The sequence below is a fragment of the Dicentrarchus labrax genome, unplaced genomic scaffold, assembly GCF_905237075.1.
Source record: "Dicentrarchus labrax unplaced genomic scaffold, dlabrax2021, whole genome shotgun sequence".
Classification (NCBI taxonomy): Eukaryota; Metazoa; Chordata; class Actinopteri; family Moronidae; genus Dicentrarchus; species Dicentrarchus labrax.
Genome location: NW_026136719.1, coordinates 11,902,667 through 11,920,083, shown reverse-complemented (window position 1 = coordinate 11,920,083; position 17,417 = coordinate 11,902,667). Strand labels below are relative to the sequence as shown.

Genomic DNA, 17,417 nt, shown 5'->3' with positions numbered 1-17,417 from the left:
AGCCTCAATTTGAGGCCATTGTTACTTCCTGTAATTGCTCCTAAACCATTTAAATATTCCTTTTCAGTCCATGCGTTAATCATTGCTACCCAAGACAATACTGGCACCACCTTGAGCTGTAACTTCATTCAAGTCTGAAAATATGATGGGTTCAAGTGGTCTCATGGCAGAATAGTTGTGCATCTAGATAACCAGCTAGTTTCCTCATACCGCTTGTCTTAACATGCATTGATGACATTCAAATAGAAAATTCAAAAAAAACCTTCAGGAGATGAAATGTTTATTTCTTTGAATACAAATTGGTATCACACATTGCATGTACAGCATGCCAATTCATACTATGGATGTACAATGTGCAAGACAACACTGCTGGCAAATAGCCAGTGATCAGATATCCCACACAAGTATCCATTCATCATCTATACCCACTTCTCCTTTAAAAAAGGCTCACAGGGGCCTGGACATGCTCACATTCACACGCAGGCAATTTAGAGTCACCTATTAATGTGCATGTCTTCGGACTAGAGGAGAACACAGGGAGACCATGTTGAACTCTACACAGGCCACAGCCCCACCCACAAATAAAATATTTGAGAGACAGTTTGTTTTGCTTCAAGAGAACAGAAAAATAATGTTCCACTGGTACAATCTTCATCAGGTGCTTTGCTCATTACCTGCAAGAAAGAGAAAAACAAGATGCAACACCACATTAAAGTCACAGAAATAGTCATCCTGCAACAACTAGTTGTGCCTTCAGATCTCAAGACTCCGCAAGTAAATGGCAAAATGCTTCTATAAGCCAGCAAATATGCATTTCCAGACCAGAACATAGGTTGATGTACTGATAGCAATATCCAGAGTCACAAAACAGTCACCTGTGAATCTGACCTTGGGAAGCTTGCATGTATTCCTCAATTCAATCTGCGCTGCTATATAATGTAGCAGTCAGAAAGCGCAAGGAAAGTTCAGTTTAGCATCTCTATGCAAACACAGAAGCCAATGAAGACTGCTTCAGGTCTATCAGTGGATGCAAATTCAAATAAACATTACAAGTGCTGACCTGCCAAGTGTAACCAAGACTGCCTCACAGGGTCCGTTACAGCAGCTGCAACATCTTCTGTCCGAGCAACCTTGAGACTGGAAAAAGGGAGAAAAACCATTAAATTCAGGTTCTTTACAGAATATTACGTGGTATAAGCACATATTAAAAAAGGGTTTCATGTTAACGATGCAATATGAAGCAGTTCAGATTATTAACGGGAGCTACAAATTGGTATCTGACAGTTTATCCTCCCATATTCAATCCGAGCCACCATGGAAAAGAGGTGGGCAGAAAGCGCAGGGACATTTAATATTGCATCTGAAAAATTAAAACCCGGGATATCTCACACCAGAGAGCCCAGGCTGTCAAAGATGCAGCTTGCGACCAGGCTAAAAGGCTTGATCAGTAATACAAGTAGTACTTAAGCATATGTCTCAACAAAATACACATTTTTACATACATTCACACATGGTTTGATGCAGATGGTAGCTGTCCTTTCTGGAGCTCCTTTTTCCTCAAGTAATTATCCTGCCATGGCAGACTGGTGCTGCGACTGCACCATCGTCACTGGGACTTACTGCCGAACCTCAAACATAGCCATCATCATCCTCCATCTGGCTCGCACAGTTGTCCACCACATGGCACATGATCCACTGGGGGAAAAAAAGTGGAGAAGAGGTTATTTGCCAGTTCTGCCTCTATAAAAAGCAGAATTCAGTCAACACTGTGGACCTAAACTAAAGGTTTCTAGAACCCTATGTGCATTTCTTATATAAACAGTATACCCACAATGCATAAAGATTACTTGCAAAACAAAAAAATCCACAGACAATAGATCCAAATTCTTGAACTCATTAATAGTATTAGATCAGCTTTAAATATTAATGTTAAAAACGTATAGCGTTGGTTAATGTGTTCTTAAATTCTTGACAAGGTAGTTACTGATCCAGTGTATAACATTACTGGGGATTATAACCAGTGTGCGAACTATACAATGGGTTTGAGAGGAGAGCTCACTTTCTTACTGACTATTACTTTGTGACTGTAAAACAAAGAAATGATTAATGGCGATGCGGCATACAGAGTGAGTGGGACAAAAAAAAGATCTTTGCGTTAAAGTGAGTTAAGTTTATGAAATTGCAATCAAAACGGGCTTGCAAGAATAGCATGCCTGCCTGTATGTTTATTTGGGAATTATATTATTTATTAGGGTATCTCATGTCATATTGAGGCTCAAAGCTTCCCCTGTAGTTTGCACCTTGATTATAACTGAGAAACAAGGTATCCCTGGTATTGGTTTAGTCGGTTACTTGTTAACTGCTTGCCTAATCATTTTAACTAAGTTAAGGTTATTGGTTACATATGTAACCAACTCTGCAAGCAAACACATTGTCAAGCGAAATCAGACAAACCACTTACGCTAGTGTTAACATAATATGATAACTAACACCATAGTTAACCTCTTGAAACCGTGATATTGAGACATATAGCTCCAGTTTGCTATAAAAACTCTGGTATGGTAGCAATTAGGCACTTCCGGTGCTGTGCTACATTTGGCACGCTTGTTGTAATGTGTCCTTCTTGCTTGTTAACCTTACGGCATTGGACGTTATATTGGCGCTAAATGTCCATTTCGCCATCTTAACTGTTAACTACACCGGTTAACGTTATAATGCTTGTATCCTCGAAGAGCTATCCGAAACTGAGTCCGACGGTGACACAAAATGGCACCAGCTGATTCACACGTGTCCACACATTGCGATTTTACACTAAAACTCTAAAAGAGTCACTTTAGTTTCTCTTAACGGGGCGAGAAGTTAAATACTTACAACAGAGCACGGTGGCAGAGACGGCTGAACCTGGGTTGTTCTGCATTATGTGTTTAAGATGACTTTTCATTCTCCGTCCTCCTGCACAGCGAACAGTCGGTGAAAAGGACCGATGAGACGGCCGCTTCCAGATTAAATAGGTTACCGGTTATGGCTCATTTCCGCCCCCTAGATGACGAACTTTAATTTACACTGTCGCCCCCTGGTGTTCACATTTGGAGATTCCTCGTTTTTACAGACATTTTGGAAGACTTGTTTTTTTTTGTCTTGGTTAATGTTCACTCCGATTGCTTTCTTTCTTCTTAGTGCACATAGTTCCGATAATTTACAGGAAATAGACATACATCTTAAAACAGGGACAACAAAGCTGAGCAAAGGTATACACATGGACATTTAACTATACAAATAGGTAAAAGAATATGCGTGTATTACCTATATATAAAAGGCAACAATGGAGAAAGATGCAATGTCTTTAATATATATTTTTTAAAATTCTGTAAATTGTAAACAAGGTAGTACAAGGGTTAAACGTGCTGGAATAAATACTGAGTCATTAACAGGTTACTTTATGTATATGAAGTAGGTGCATATGTACAGTATATGTACGTCTAAATACAGTATACAGCGTGCTTACATTTATATTTGACACTAATGATGATGCAGATGATATATAAATGTTAAAAAACAGTGCGTATTTAAACTATAGAATATATAATTTATTATCTGTAGGTAATGACACTTAATGGAATATATATGCTGCAATCAATAACCCCTTTCTGTAAGTTAAAAGGGTTATATTAAAACATTAAATCATTAAGGGCACATCAAATGTGGAGCATAAGCCAAATACGCATGTGCCCGATGCGCGCCACAGACTCCTCTTCCAACATTGAGTGAGTTGACTGAGGAGGTGCAGCACTTCTTAATTGGACTCCGCGAGCTTAAATGGTCTTCCATCAGCTTCCTGTGGATTCATGTGAAGACATGCAGGCATCAAACAAGACTTAAGAACAGGTAACTTGAGGGTTCGTTTTATTTTGTTTTTTATTATCTGTGTTTGCCCTTATGTCTATGGTAAATAATTACTAATTGTTAAAGACTGAATAGTTAGTCTGGTATCAAAAACCACCAATTAATTCTGGTCTTCCAGCAGTTGAACTAAATAAAGAACTAAATGTGGGGGTAATGGTGCCTGAAATAATGTGTTCTTAATTCAAATTAACATTTTGCTTAGTCTTTCACAGGCAGTAGATAGTAAAGCACCAGTCCAGCTATGTTCAGAGCAGTGTTTGGAAACAAGAGAGAGGGAGGAGGAAAACAAGGAGGAAAACAAGGAGGAAAAAAGAGCCAGAGACATCCAGGTAAGAAGAAAACCAAAGAAGAAAACTGTGGCATGTAAGCTCAGTAATAATGCACCTTTTGTGTTTGTATCTTGGTCTTATTTTAATGGCATTTCTATCTATCTATCAGTTTCTATCATTTGAAATATGCCTTTTTGTCGCTGATCACATATGTACATCTTGCGTTGTACCCACCAGCTCTTGCATTATTTGATGGCAATATTCGGGTTCTCTTCTCTTGGGTGATTTAAGTAGATCCATTTCAATTAGCCTAATTCATCAGTGTGTTCTGTCCTTCGCGCTGTGTCCCACTGCTTGCATTTAAAGTGTGTCAGGAGAAGTTATAGTGGGTTAGGCAAACATCCTGACCTACTAAAAACATACAGAATTTCACAAGAGTTTATGAGTGGGCAACACCTGAATGAGATGAATGTGCACACTTGTTATAAATGTGTTGGGTCTGCTGTAAACAAACTGATTGTTTTGTAGTATTGTCAGTGAAACATGACCTGAAAGGCTTTTCCGCTGAAAGGAAAGGAGGGTGAACTTACCAAACTGCTGCAGTACAGAGGAGATTTCAGACTATGCAGTGGAGATAGATGAACATAAGTAGAGCTCAGTATTAGAGCAACCACGTTGCCCATTAATATTTAATAATTTGCTGCTCTGGGTAGCAAGAACAGAGAGGAAGATAGAGAACTGTGTCAGTCTCATTAAAATGATATAGTATGTTTACAGTACATTGGGATAGCTCTGATCATTTGCAGAGAGTCATCACATCGCCTCAAAAGCTTATCATGAAAGGTTTCAAAGCTATGATGCTTCTATGCTTTTAGGAATTATTCAGCAATATATCATGGGAATTCTTTAATATTAGATTGCAGACCTCTGAGTCCTTGTTTTGCTCATGGTAAAAACCGCACAAACAGACTCATTTAAGGTAGCTGGAAGTAAATGACTGAATTATACCACAGGGAAAGCTACTGCAATCTTCTGTCACCAATGTAAGTGGCAATAAGGTCTCTGTAATCACCTGGCTTTGTGAGTTCTCATTCATAATGTTCATTTGAAGACACAGGAGGGTGCTTAATGGCTGGAGTGGAGTGAAAATGATTCAAATTTTGAATTGAAATAAAGTGTAGCCTCTTTATTGAGTGTGATCCCATTCCTTTAAATAGCTGTTCTGGCATTGCCAACTTTCCATTACCTCATTCAGCAATATGCCTCCAAGACAAGATATGTTCGTTCTGTCGCAGCCTTATGTGAGACATATTTTATACAGCTCTCTCTGCGATATGTTAAATCTGCTGTACAGCCACAGTTCTGTTAAATCAACTCAGCCTTTTTAACTGTGCTGAAGCTTTCTAAATGATCCTTCCATAAACTCTCATCTTTTCATGTACTGTAGGTGGAGAGGTGTACAGTCACAGCACCTTGCAGAGGGATAGTGGCGGGCGTGCCACACACTTCCAGGACCATGACAGTGGCTACACTGAAAGCCCAGTAAAACTGATGAGACTGACCAAGGGCATGTCCATTTCTTTGCCATCCTCCCCTCTTCTCCCTCGCCAGGCCAACGTGGTTCCCTCTCAGTCTTGCATCAAGTTCACAGGTGGGTTAAATTGAAATCGTAATAAAAACAAAGCACAGACCCAGAATGAACAGCTGAGAATGATAAGAAGCTGTGCATCAGGGAATAGCTGCAAAAATAGCAGAACGCTTCCATGGGTTTGCCTTGATTAGCAGAGAGCTTCTGTGCGTTCAGCTGTTCCATATATGTGACAGCAAATACAAGAGCATACAGACTGTGCCCCCAGGGCCCAAAACCATGTGACAGATTGTCAGAGTAAATGATTGAACAAGATAACTTAAGGCGAGGAACCCCAATTAGGTGGGTCGATTTCTGAGATATTAGTAGAGTCATTTTGATCAAAGACAACTGATAATGACATAGAATAACAAAATAATTTGAGTCTCTGCTCAGGGTTCACGTAACACCATCTGTGCCAAATGATACTTTAGTAGCGGGTTTAACAAAAAAACATACTGTCACATGCATCACATGTAACTGTTGGTAGTAGATGTAGCCATGCAAGCGTGCCATGATGCTTTTATCTACCCAAGTAGCTGTGAATTGGCGATGTTTCGTGTCAGTCTCTGCGGTCAACTGTTGAATATTAAAAAGGCAGAAATAGAAGATATCTTCGCTAAAAAGCCCATTCTGAGTGTATGTGCTCTAGAGCTTTCAGGTTTCCACATCACATTTGTGTGTGTTGCATACTGGATCATGATTTGACTTCAAACAAGTTGTGATGCTACAAAATCAGGCTTGTGCGTGCATGCCTTGAACTTGATTAAAGGCGAGCACCAAGAAACTTTTCCACTTCTAATCATTTGCGTGTATGATAGAAAGCATCTTCTACATATGTAATTATTTACATTTAGCATTTTCTACATGTACACACTGCTGAATAATGAAATGATGATATTTGTCATATCCAAGTTCACATTACAAGTTAAAACAGTAAAGATCGCAGAGATGTTATCCACTGTTTAGATACATTTTGTAACTAATAAACAAATATAGTATGTGCATGTTGAAGTGAGACATATTAGTAATTGTAAAATGTATTTTCTTTAAACTTAAAGTTATATTTTTAATAATGTAAACTTTAATAATTGTTGGATGGTAAGAAAACAAACTCCATGTGTACCTGGAGAGGTCTCACCTTTGAAGAAGCACTAGGTGGCAGTGTCCTGCAGCAAGTACAGCCATTCAGAAAAAGGTGCTCTTCCATTTCATTGCATACAGCACTGCCTTGTTTTTTCTCAGTGCACTGAACGAACATGACAAGGAAAATTACAGCAAGTAAAAATATATACTGTTAGTGGCTATGCAAAATCAAACATCAAGCTGTTTGTTAGACTGCAAAGAGTGTTTCTGAATCTATCTACATGATTCAAATACCAAATAACCTTGAGTATACAAATTCAGTACATTTCAGTGTTCGCAAACATCTCATCCCTGTGACTGTTTTCCAGTCCTAAAGAATCTGCGCTTCCAAGAATCCTCAAATGTTGTTGCATAAATTGAGACACACCCACACACATCAATATGAGTGCACCGCTGTCCCTGCCATCTCACACACACGCACACACACAAACACACACATTAGCAATGTTAATATATTATAGATAAACGCCCACGGTACAGTGAATATTGTACTGTTTGCATGCATAGCTCGCACTCTGTACATACTGCTTTATACTCCTGGGACACAATTCAAATTCTGCACCACAGATCTCATCTGGGGAGGCTTAATCTCTCTCTCTCTCTCTCTCTCTCTCTCTCTCTCTCTCTCTCTCTCTCTCTCTCTCTCTCTCTCACGCACACACACACTCTCTCTCTCACTTTCTTTCATATCCATCCTTATCTCCACCCTCAATCCCTACCTCCCTCCCACCCTGCCTGCTCTCCCTCCCTGCTCACCCTCCCTGCCTGCTCTCCCTCCCTGCTCACCCTCCCTGCCTGCTCTCCCTCCCTCTCCCTTCTCCCGCTTTGCTGTGGCCGAAGGACGGGTAAGGAAGCTGGAGTATGTGGATGGCTCTTCCAGTGCGAGAGAACCTCCTGTCTTTGCCTCGTGCCGTGGCAAGACAGACCACAGAGGTGAGAACAGCAGCGTGTGGGCGTGTGTTTAGCATCATGCTTGTTTTTCCAGGTATTGATCAGGGAGGTTGAATGAGAATGAATGGGGTAGAGGTGAGGGGAGAATGAATGGTGAGACGCCAGAGAAAGTGAGTGTGTGGTGGTGTTTTAATCACATCTAAAAGGCTTTGCATTAAGTTTTCCCTTTCAGATGTATGTAGGGACAGTGATGTCTGTGAAATCCTCAGTGTATTATTGAGAGTGGATTTGTTTTATCACAGTTTCAGAGTCTTTGCCCTGACTTATCTTGCTTATACTTATTGTTTGCACAGATAAGGTTAGATCAAAGCAAAAATGGTGTAAATACCCTCATCTCAGTCAGCTTCCTTGTGTGTTTTTGACCAGAGGGCTACCCTTAGGCTAAACAGATTTCATGAGGCATCTTCCATCCCGGTTGCCAGGCACCTCTCAGCTTCCCGTTTCCAATGGCAACTGCTAGGTGGTTTGATGAATAGTACTGGACATTCAGTTTGTCCTCATGTTACTCCAGATTGGATCTCAGTGCTCTGCTGACTAAATGCAAAGTTTTCTCTCCTCCCCCTCTCTCAAATACACATCGACCCTTTCTGCCCAAGTCTTCAGCAGCTTTTCTTCCAGCTTTGAAGTGAACAGAGTATTGACAAAGACTATAACTGTGTTGCTTTATGGAACAAAAGTTGCCAGACTCGGCTCTCAAAATTGACCTTGATCCTCTCAAGGCTAGGCTTGTGTTTGAACACAATTGGTTTGAATGTAAGAGCGATGTGATGCAGTACCTTTACAAGGAGAGCGTGAGCCACCAAGACAGAATGAGAAATAACCAGTGGAGGGAGTGCGAAAATGAATGTGATGTCTAAACGCAAAGATGTTTGTGAGGAGGAGTGAGCTGTTCCTGTAATCCGTGATGTCCTGTCATCCTGTTAATATGCCTACTCAATATGCATGTTACTCAGCTGATAACAGTACATAGGTGAGGCATGAGAGTGGAGGAATGTATTGCTCAAAGCCCAGAGATGTGAAAGCTGTTAAAGCCTTACTCTGCAGAGGGACCTTAGAGGAACCGGGGTTGGAGGTCAAAGCACCAGGGAGCCTTAAACAGTGATAAATGAATGCAGCACATGGCCTGTGTCAACCAATCTCTCCAGCAGCAACAACGAAGGCAGAGCCAAGGCACTCCTTCTTTCTGCTCGAGAGTCAACACCAAGCTCATTGAAATTCACAATCCGTCTCCTAACTGAGAGCACCTGGCAGGCATGTACACAGGCAAACTCACAACCTCACACAACCTCTTGCTGCTTCCCCAACCAGGGACTGGAAAGCCACTGTCTGTGCATTCATAATCAGGGCAGCTGGGGCTGTGCTGACCTGTGGATGCATACATATCTCACAGTCCACTAGGGATGCTGCTGGGTGGGAACCTAACGAGTGAGCTGTGCTGCAACGAGAGCTTCAGTTAGGTGACGGTCCTAGTTAGATCTGGCCTGCCGTGTTTCCATTTGTTTGTTAAATCGTGTGTCCTGGATGTGTGTGACTTCCAGATCTCCACGTGGAGCCCCAGCTGGGCTCCTCCCTTTCTACCCAGGAACTGATGACCAGACTATGCTTCTTATTGGGAGAAGTAACACCCGGCACTGCTAGCTCTCCTATGGAGGACAGGAGGGAAAAGAAGGTAGGCCAACGTATTGATTTACTGGCCCTTTTCTTTCATATAAAAAGGCAATGGATGGTTTATAAAACAACCTTCCATTTTTAGCCATTACATTGCCATCGGGATCTTAGTTTCTTCTTTGAATATGAATTACTAAAGATTAGTTGATTGTTTTTTAAATTTTAGTTGTGTGAAGGGAAACATTTGAGCATGCAGATCCCCCTTGGAAAAATGGATCTATACATATTTTGAAACATTATTAATTGTGTTGCAATGCTTCCACAGAACTCCATTTCTGTTCTCAGTGCCCTATTAGTTTGACCTCTCTGTATGAGAGTTATTGTCTGTGTGCTTATGTCCCTCCATCTCTATGCTTTTGTATTGCTCAGCCATGGCCCATTTTCTCAGCCTCATTCCACCACCTGAGCTCCAGATTCAGTCAGTTTCACAGAGATAGCGAGGCTCATATGAGGAATGTGGGTTGTCCTGGCTAAGATAGATGAGGCTCTGGTAAAGGGAATAACAGTAAGCTGTTTCAACTCTGCTGCCTTGTCTCCCTACAGTCTCTGTGTTGCAGAAATGTTGCATCAGTAATGAGGAGACCTGAAATGCACATGATCAAACTACAAGGATAAGGAATATAAAAAAACAATTTACTACTTTAGAAAACATACATTACTTACTTACTACATACTTGATGTTGTGAAACGACTTTAAACTCTTCTGAACATTTCAGCTTTACCACCGCCTTGATTGGTAAAAGGCCACATACATTAATAAATACATTTGTCAGCAGCAATTTAAGATATTTTTAATAGATATTTAATAGATATTTTTACAAGGACACAAGGGTATTACTATGCTTTAAAATATATGTTACACATATGTGAAAAAGAGGTGTCATCCTCCTCTAAGGAAAACAACACAATAACACACACTACACCTTCAAGAAATACCAAAGTTAAACCAATATCTCTGTAATAGTTTAAACAATTTGATGTAATAAGCTTTAGAAAAATAGCATTTTTCATAGGGCTACCATAGTAGGTTGCAATATATTGTGTAGATCTACTTGTTATTATGTATTCACCATGTATACATTTTCTTACTCTTGAAAAGTGGACTTTAGAGAAGACTCTTTATTATGGGGCTGTGATAACTGTTTGAGAAAACATCTTTTTTTACCTTGTTCAAAATCCCTTTGTATTTTGCAAACACACATACAGTGCTTACTCCAAAAAGCAACTGAAGCATGTCCTTTTAATACAGTAAAGACACTGTAATGATAAAGTCATCCATGTCAGATTTCCTATGTTCTGAATACTGCATATATGATTGTGGTATTCAATGTGTAATTGGAACTAGTACAATCATTCAGGCAGTCGGATGCGTGTGTTGATTGGATTTTCCATACGTAAAATACAATTGGGCACCTAAAATGTTCACATTTCATTTAGTCTTTGTGAAATCAGCCCCGCATGGAACAGAAGAATGTGTGTACAGTGGCTTTTGCAGTAAATGTCGATAGAGAGTGATTCAGTTTTGAACACAGGCAGTCGTGATTATGAAAAACTGGGAAAATGACAGCCAGGATGAAAATAACTGGAATTATCATTTCATTTCCCATCTGTGTGCACACAGACACACAAGCCAGTCTGCATGAATGCAAACAATGTCATGCAGAGTGGAGTACTGTTAAAAAGGGTGCCAACTGACACTGTTCATTTATTACACTTTTAAAACAGAGGAGTATCACTTAGATATGTTTCATTTCTTTCACTCCTCTTTCTCCTTGCACAGAGTTGATCCCTGGTTGAGTCTCTCTGTACATCTAACAATTTACTCTCTGACCATATTTCTGCTCTCCTTTTTTCAGTGTGATACCTCTGCCCAGGGGGGGAGTCCCAGCTCCACCCTGACCTGCAGCACTGCCTCCCCCTGTTCAGAGAGCCCTTCTTCTACCTTGAGCACCAGTGCTGGAGGCCAGCCTTTGCCCCAGCCTTTACCCTTACCTTCACCGCATTGCAGCTCCAGCACCAGCCCCAGTGGAACTCTTTCCAGCCCTGCACCCAGCCCCGCCCCTTGTCCTGCTCCGGGACCCATCACCGGGAGCAGCCCTGGGCCTCCTTGTCAAAGCCCGACCTCCACCCTGGAGAGCAAGGATAGTGGAATCATAGGTGAGAGTTTCTGCAGTGTATCTGTTGGAAATGCTGGCCAGGTTTTCAAATGTTGTTTATACACATTGTATGAGTTCTGATCGGTTTTCACACTAGGTGGAGCATGTCCAATACAAAAGCCTAGCCATGCATTCTAAAAAAGTGAGCTAAAAAAAACACCAACGGCCTATTTAACTCATTGTGGAACCACTTACCTTGTCAGAAATCCAAAATATAACTGATGTCACTAAGATGCCACACCTTCCTTAAAAAGTTAGATGCCACATCAAATAGTTGTAAGCCAAATGTGTACCCCGACCCCACAGCTACTTTATCTACATCGCCTGTGCCACTTCAGCCTCAAGGCTTCAGCTCCCTCCTGTCAAAACTAGGACACTGCTGTCTTTGTTGCTTATGGGTCTGATTCTCCTAAAATAGGACACTTTTTTCTCCCTAAATAGAGTCTGTATTTATAGTTAAATACAAAAGTGCAAAGGGCGCATGAAGTACAGTAAAACTCGGTGATTGATGATTTTTGAGGGTAGGGCTGATAAAACAGTTTGGTGTATTTTATTATTGATTGAATAAAAGTGATTTGTTGAAGTTGAAGGCAATGCGGGCCTTTGGTCAATTTTAACTGATAATAAAATGTAAGTAAGCAATTCACATGCCATGTGTTCTTTTTTGTTGGCCTTACCTTACCCATATTTCCTTCTTTGCGGCTAAGCAACCATCACTAGTTCCTCTGAGAATGAGGAGCGCAGCACCTCCAGTGAGGTTCTGACTAAGGATGAAGGCCTGGGGGGCGGTGCTGGTGTGATGGGCCTTGCAAGCGAGGATCGCCATCCTGGGCCAACCAGGGACAAACTTACCACCCAACCAGATGAGGCCTTACCTAGGACTGACATCATGGAGCCCAGGACTCCACCAGCACCGAAAAGACCCCTCCCACAGCACCACATACACTGCACTTCCTCCCTTGTGATGCCCCGTCCAAATTCTGTGGCAGGTATGTGATTAAAAGAATCTTTTGACATTTTGGGTAATAACGCTTCTTCACTTTTTTGCCTAAATCTGATGAGAATATCAATACAACTCTAATATCTGTCCATTCAATATGAAACTGGAGCCAATGGCTCATTAGCTAAGCTTAGAATAAAGACTGGAAATGGGGCGCGGGGGGGCAGCTAGCTTTGCTCGGTCAGAAGGGAACAATATTGGCCTACCAGCTCCTCTAAAGCTCACTAATTAGCACGTTATATTTCCTGGAGTCTTAATGTCACCTCGAGGTAGCCAGTCAACCTCATGAAGTCACTGCTCCTGGCCAAGAATGTCGTTTTTGCACTTCTGTTTTTGTACAGTTTAAACAAACGAGACGTGATGTTTAATTAGCGAACTAGTGAGTGAGTTGCTAAGGCTTCCATTATTTTGTAGATGAAGTAGGTTAATGAGAGTATGAATGCGACAGCTGTGACCCGGGTGATTAATTAAGGACTGATAAATATTGACTGAATGACAAACTGATTGAATTGATTGTTGACTTGGCATTTTCCAACTATTCATCCGATACACAGAAGAGCATAATTTGCCAGGTCACTGTGATGCAGAACTAAACTTCATTGCACCATGTGTTAGTGGTCTACTTACCACTGAGGCTGGATACACACAGTGAGCAGGACCAGTTAAATGTCCTGGGAGGCCTCCAGTTGTCATAAAAATACCCCCTCCCTCTCTAGTCACGATCTTTGCTAGTGCAGCGGGCTCTTTTTCATTCCTTAGATGTCAGTTCATTTGTGGTGGGAGCAAAAGAAGAGATTCCCTAAGGAGTAGATTCACAGTAACGCCTGCCAGTTTCTTCTGTCAGCTGGTGCTTTCATTTAGGCACTCTTGATGAAATTCAGAATAAAGATGAAGCGAGCCACATAGTACTGTAGCCGCTGAATTTACTCCACATCGATGTAAGATTAGACCATAGAGTAATGGTGTAAATATACATTAGGAGACAAGAGATAAAATTAAACTTTAATTATTATCAGATGGAAAATACAGTTGTTTATAGTAGCAATATTGTCAGGCTACAACAAAGAAAAAGAGGCTGCAGTTATGAAAATGAATGGTGGTTTTATAAACATATGCTTTAACACAAATACTATCTTAGAAAATGTATGACGCATTATGTATAATGAAAATGTAGCCTACACATGTGTATCTAAAACAGCAACATTAACAACAGCAAAACATCAAGAGAAAACAAATGAACACAGAATATGTTGATTACATTCTGAGCATAGTCCATATATATCACAATATATAGAATTGCAGATGTTCTGGTTTAATTTAGCAATTAGTCAAGGCGTAATTTAAAGTCTAGAATAAATGGAGGCTTCATCTCCTTAAGTGACCATGTGCACTGGGTGTGTTCCTCGCTGTCTGTTCTCATTAACATCCTCATAATCAGAATTTATGAAATTAAGTAGCTCATGTTTTCAACGTTTCCTGAGATAAATGCTGATTGTTGCAAGCACATCAGACAGTTTGAAGAGTACAAGTTACCTGCTTCATCACCCCCCTAGTGGGCTGAGACTGGGGCCATTTTGGCAGGAAGCATTGTACAATATGATGGCTGTCAGCGGAAATAGTGCCTTTTTCTTTGTGAGCAAGTCAGAGACTGAAATTTCACAGCAGCTGCATCAGGTACAGATGTTTAGTGTTGTCCATGCCTTCAGTATGTTTTCCTGGTATTTAAATCAGCCAAGAGTCCAAAGAGTTGCTGCAGTAGCAGCCTGGTAAAGGTCTTTCTTATGTGAGAGGTCAGTGCCACTGGCCTATAAGGGCACTGGAGCATCCCGTTTTCAATAATGAGAAAATGCAAGTGGTTTTCCGCAGTGGAATTTGAAATTTAAATTATTATTTATTTTTTCTTCTTTGTTTTCTGAAGGAGAGTCAGATGAAAGCATTGATACCACTCATATTTCTGTTAAAGGTCACCGCCAGCAGATGGTTAGCATAGCTTAGCCAAAAGACAAAAACACGGGGAACAGTCTGGCTGTGTCCAAGGGTAAAAGAATCCACCAACCAGCCCTTTTAAAGCTCACTAATAAACACTTTGTATGTTGTTTTTTTAATCCATAATAAAAGAGTTAAGTTAAAATAAAAGAGCTAAGTGCTGGTTCCGCCCAAGAAAGTCCTGCTTTAAAAGGTTAAATTGTAGTTTTTACTCTTTGGTTTTTGTACAAATTAAACAAATAGATATAACTTGTATATTAGTGAGCTTTAGAGTTCCTGCTGGTCAGTTATTATTGGACAGAACCTGGCTAGCTGTTTCTCCCTGTGTCCAGTATTCGTACTAAGCTAACCAGGTGTTTATATTTAATAAACATATATAAGAGTGGTATCAATGTTCTCGTCTAACTCTGTGTCATATAATAATAATAATGTTATAAATAAGGATATTTCCCAAAACGTCAAACTATTCCTTTAAGGTTGAATAGGTTCTGCAGAATCAGAGGCCAATGATTTGCAATTTAAGTGTTCTGTGGCAGATGCTATCAGGGATGCTATCAGGGATGCTGGGGGCTTGGGCCAGTGCTTGTTGACCTTTAAAGTGATGAAGGATCAACAGGGGTTTTAGGATAATCAACCAGACTGTCCTCAGTAGGGAACATAAAGGCAGTGAGTGTGGGATAGGTGGTGGTGAGCAGGTTCACATTATGCTGGATGGTCAAGGGTGAAAACATGTTTTAAGTCCTTCAATGTATCCGTGGTCCACTCAGCCATTTGGCCTGGCTGTCTTTAGTCAGCAGTCTTTCTCATCCCACTCCACACCTCCTTCACACTGTTTTGCTGCAGACTGTTCTTCATCCTCTCACTGTGGATGTTCTTTCAATCCTCAATTCGCCACTTCATCTCTTGCTTGACAATTACAGCAATTTCCTCCACATCCCTCGTCCTAAAAGCCCTCCTCTACCTGTTGAAAGGGATTTCATGTTCTCAGTGTTCCAAGGTTTAATATTTGCTCATCCCCGATCTATTTCCCTTCAGCATAATTGCGATCTTCACACTGTGATTGATTTGTTTTGCCTTATGGAACCCCTTATTGTCTAATGGGTACTCAACACAGCAGGTTCCATGTGCTCTTAATAACCCTGTAAATTATAATATGGCCTTAACAGCTTTCACCCACACTCTCACTTGGAGGCTGCAGGATGATGGACACATGCAGGGATCCTAGATGTATCAGAATATGATCTGATCTGCTAAAGCGCTGACAGGCTGGTGAAACTCTCTGTACCCTTAGCAGCTGCAAAAGGAAGTTCAGTGTGGCTTCATTCCTGTTGTAAATAAAGAAGAGGAAGTGATGGTCCAATATGTAATAAACATAAAACGCTGGTTAAGAGAGCACAAACACATTTCATGCTGTGTGGCTCACGTCTGGGTGTAAACTGATTTGGTGATTTGTAATGACGAAGGATGCTTAAGGACGTTACTGGCCAGCATCTTCCGGCTGTGACCGTAATTGCTGCTTTAAAGCTTTAAGCCCATAACAGCTCAGAGATGTTGTGCAGCTCCCTCAGATCCTCTGAGATTACCAATGATGAATTTAACATGTATAGCACATGATCACAGTTATGTGAGCTCATCATCTGTCCAGGGGCTGCACTTTCTTATCTACTGCCTGTTTGACTGGTCAATCTACAGTATTTTATAGATGAGTGCAACGTGACTCGGGCCATTTTTTTTATCCCACTCTGATAGGATTAGAGACAACAGTAATGCCAGATTTTCAGATTTTACAGAGGATGTTTTTAATATTACAGCAATGAATGAATGAATGAAATAGACCAGACTGTGACTTACCATTGAAAACAAACTCTTAAAATAACAATAGTCCTTCTGTCAGACTATTTTTTCCATTGAGCTTGAGTCTTTTTAGGTAGTAATATTATATATTTTAATACTAATGCTATTTACTACATTGCAGATGTAGCCTTCCTTACACACAACCCAATTATAATAATAACAGCAAACCCAATATCATTACAACCCAAGAGGTCCCAATAAGCAACACTTCTGCGTGCAGTGACACATGCATGCATGCACTTGGATTAGATTCCCCTTCATTAACAGGGAGAAAGGGAACTAGGAACAGCCTAAGATTAGACCAGAAAAGAGCTTCTTAACACTTTCTCTTGCCAACTGCCCCAATGACAGATGAGAAGTTGACCCGGAATGACACTTTACTCTAGGAGCCTCAACCTGAGGAGGTATGCTTATAAATTAAACTACATTTAGTACAGAAAAATTTCACTTTCTCAGACATTCTCACATGTTAGTTAGTCTCTGGGGTTTGAATCATACCCATATTGTTAATTTTCTATCTATCTCTGTTCTGTCTCCCAGGTAATCCTGGCAACTATTAAATTAAAAGCAAAAACTGGCAAAACAACAACAACAAAAAGATAAAAGTAAGATATAATGCAATGCAATTAAATAGCCCTGAAACAAATTCAGCCCTCTTAAAATGTTTGTTATGTTGAGCCTGCTTCACTTTTTATATGTTATATTATCTATGGACTGTTATCAGTTGTCAGTTGTGGTGATGTAACTTGAATATATAAAAAAAGGGTTTATTGTCTATAATGTATTTTATCCAAAAGATATTAAAACATATTTCGTCTGGGCGCCCGGATAGCTCAGTGGGTAGAGCTGGCGACCCA

At 40.6% G+C, this 17,417-nt stretch overlaps 1 protein-coding gene, 1 long non-coding RNA gene and 1 other non-coding gene across 4 annotated transcripts in view; 1 reads left to right on the top strand and 2 right to left on the bottom strand.

Moving 5' to 3' along the window:
- Positions 1-263: 263 nt before the first annotated feature.
- LOC127351613 (uncharacterized) lies at positions 264-3,009 on the bottom strand. The gene is made up of 4 exons (XR_007880920.1): positions 2,872-3,009; positions 1,503-1,695; positions 1,061-1,137; positions 264-674 (listed from the first exon to the last, which is right to left on the bottom strand). It is a non-coding gene; the product is annotated as an uncharacterized LOC127351613 (long non-coding RNA).
- LOC127352333 (small nucleolar RNA SNORA31) lies at positions 901-1,033 on the bottom strand. The gene has a single exon (XR_007881076.1). It is a non-coding gene; the product is annotated as a small nucleolar RNA SNORA31 (small nucleolar RNA).
- A 768-nt stretch (positions 3,010-3,777) lies between the features above and the next one.
- The window catches only part of LOC127351532 (protein TANC1-like), a 33,350-nt gene continuing 19,710 nt past the window's right edge, over positions 3,778-17,417 (top strand). The window contains exons 1-7 of one of the 2 annotated variants that reach the window (XM_051379144.1): positions 3,778-3,885; positions 4,106-4,232; positions 5,620-5,823; positions 7,786-7,878; positions 9,435-9,565; positions 11,421-11,721; positions 12,428-12,709. In XM_051379144.1, coding sequence (XP_051235104.1) covers positions 4,145-4,232; positions 5,620-5,823; positions 7,786-7,878; positions 9,435-9,565; positions 11,421-11,721; positions 12,428-12,709 — 1,099 coding nt within the window. In that variant the 5' untranslated portion in view covers positions 3,778-3,885; positions 4,106-4,144. The remainder of the gene's footprint in view (positions 3,886-4,105; positions 4,233-5,619; positions 5,824-7,785; positions 7,879-9,434; positions 9,566-11,420; positions 11,722-12,427; positions 12,710-17,417) is intronic. The other variant, XM_051379145.1, reaches the window with a different exon arrangement.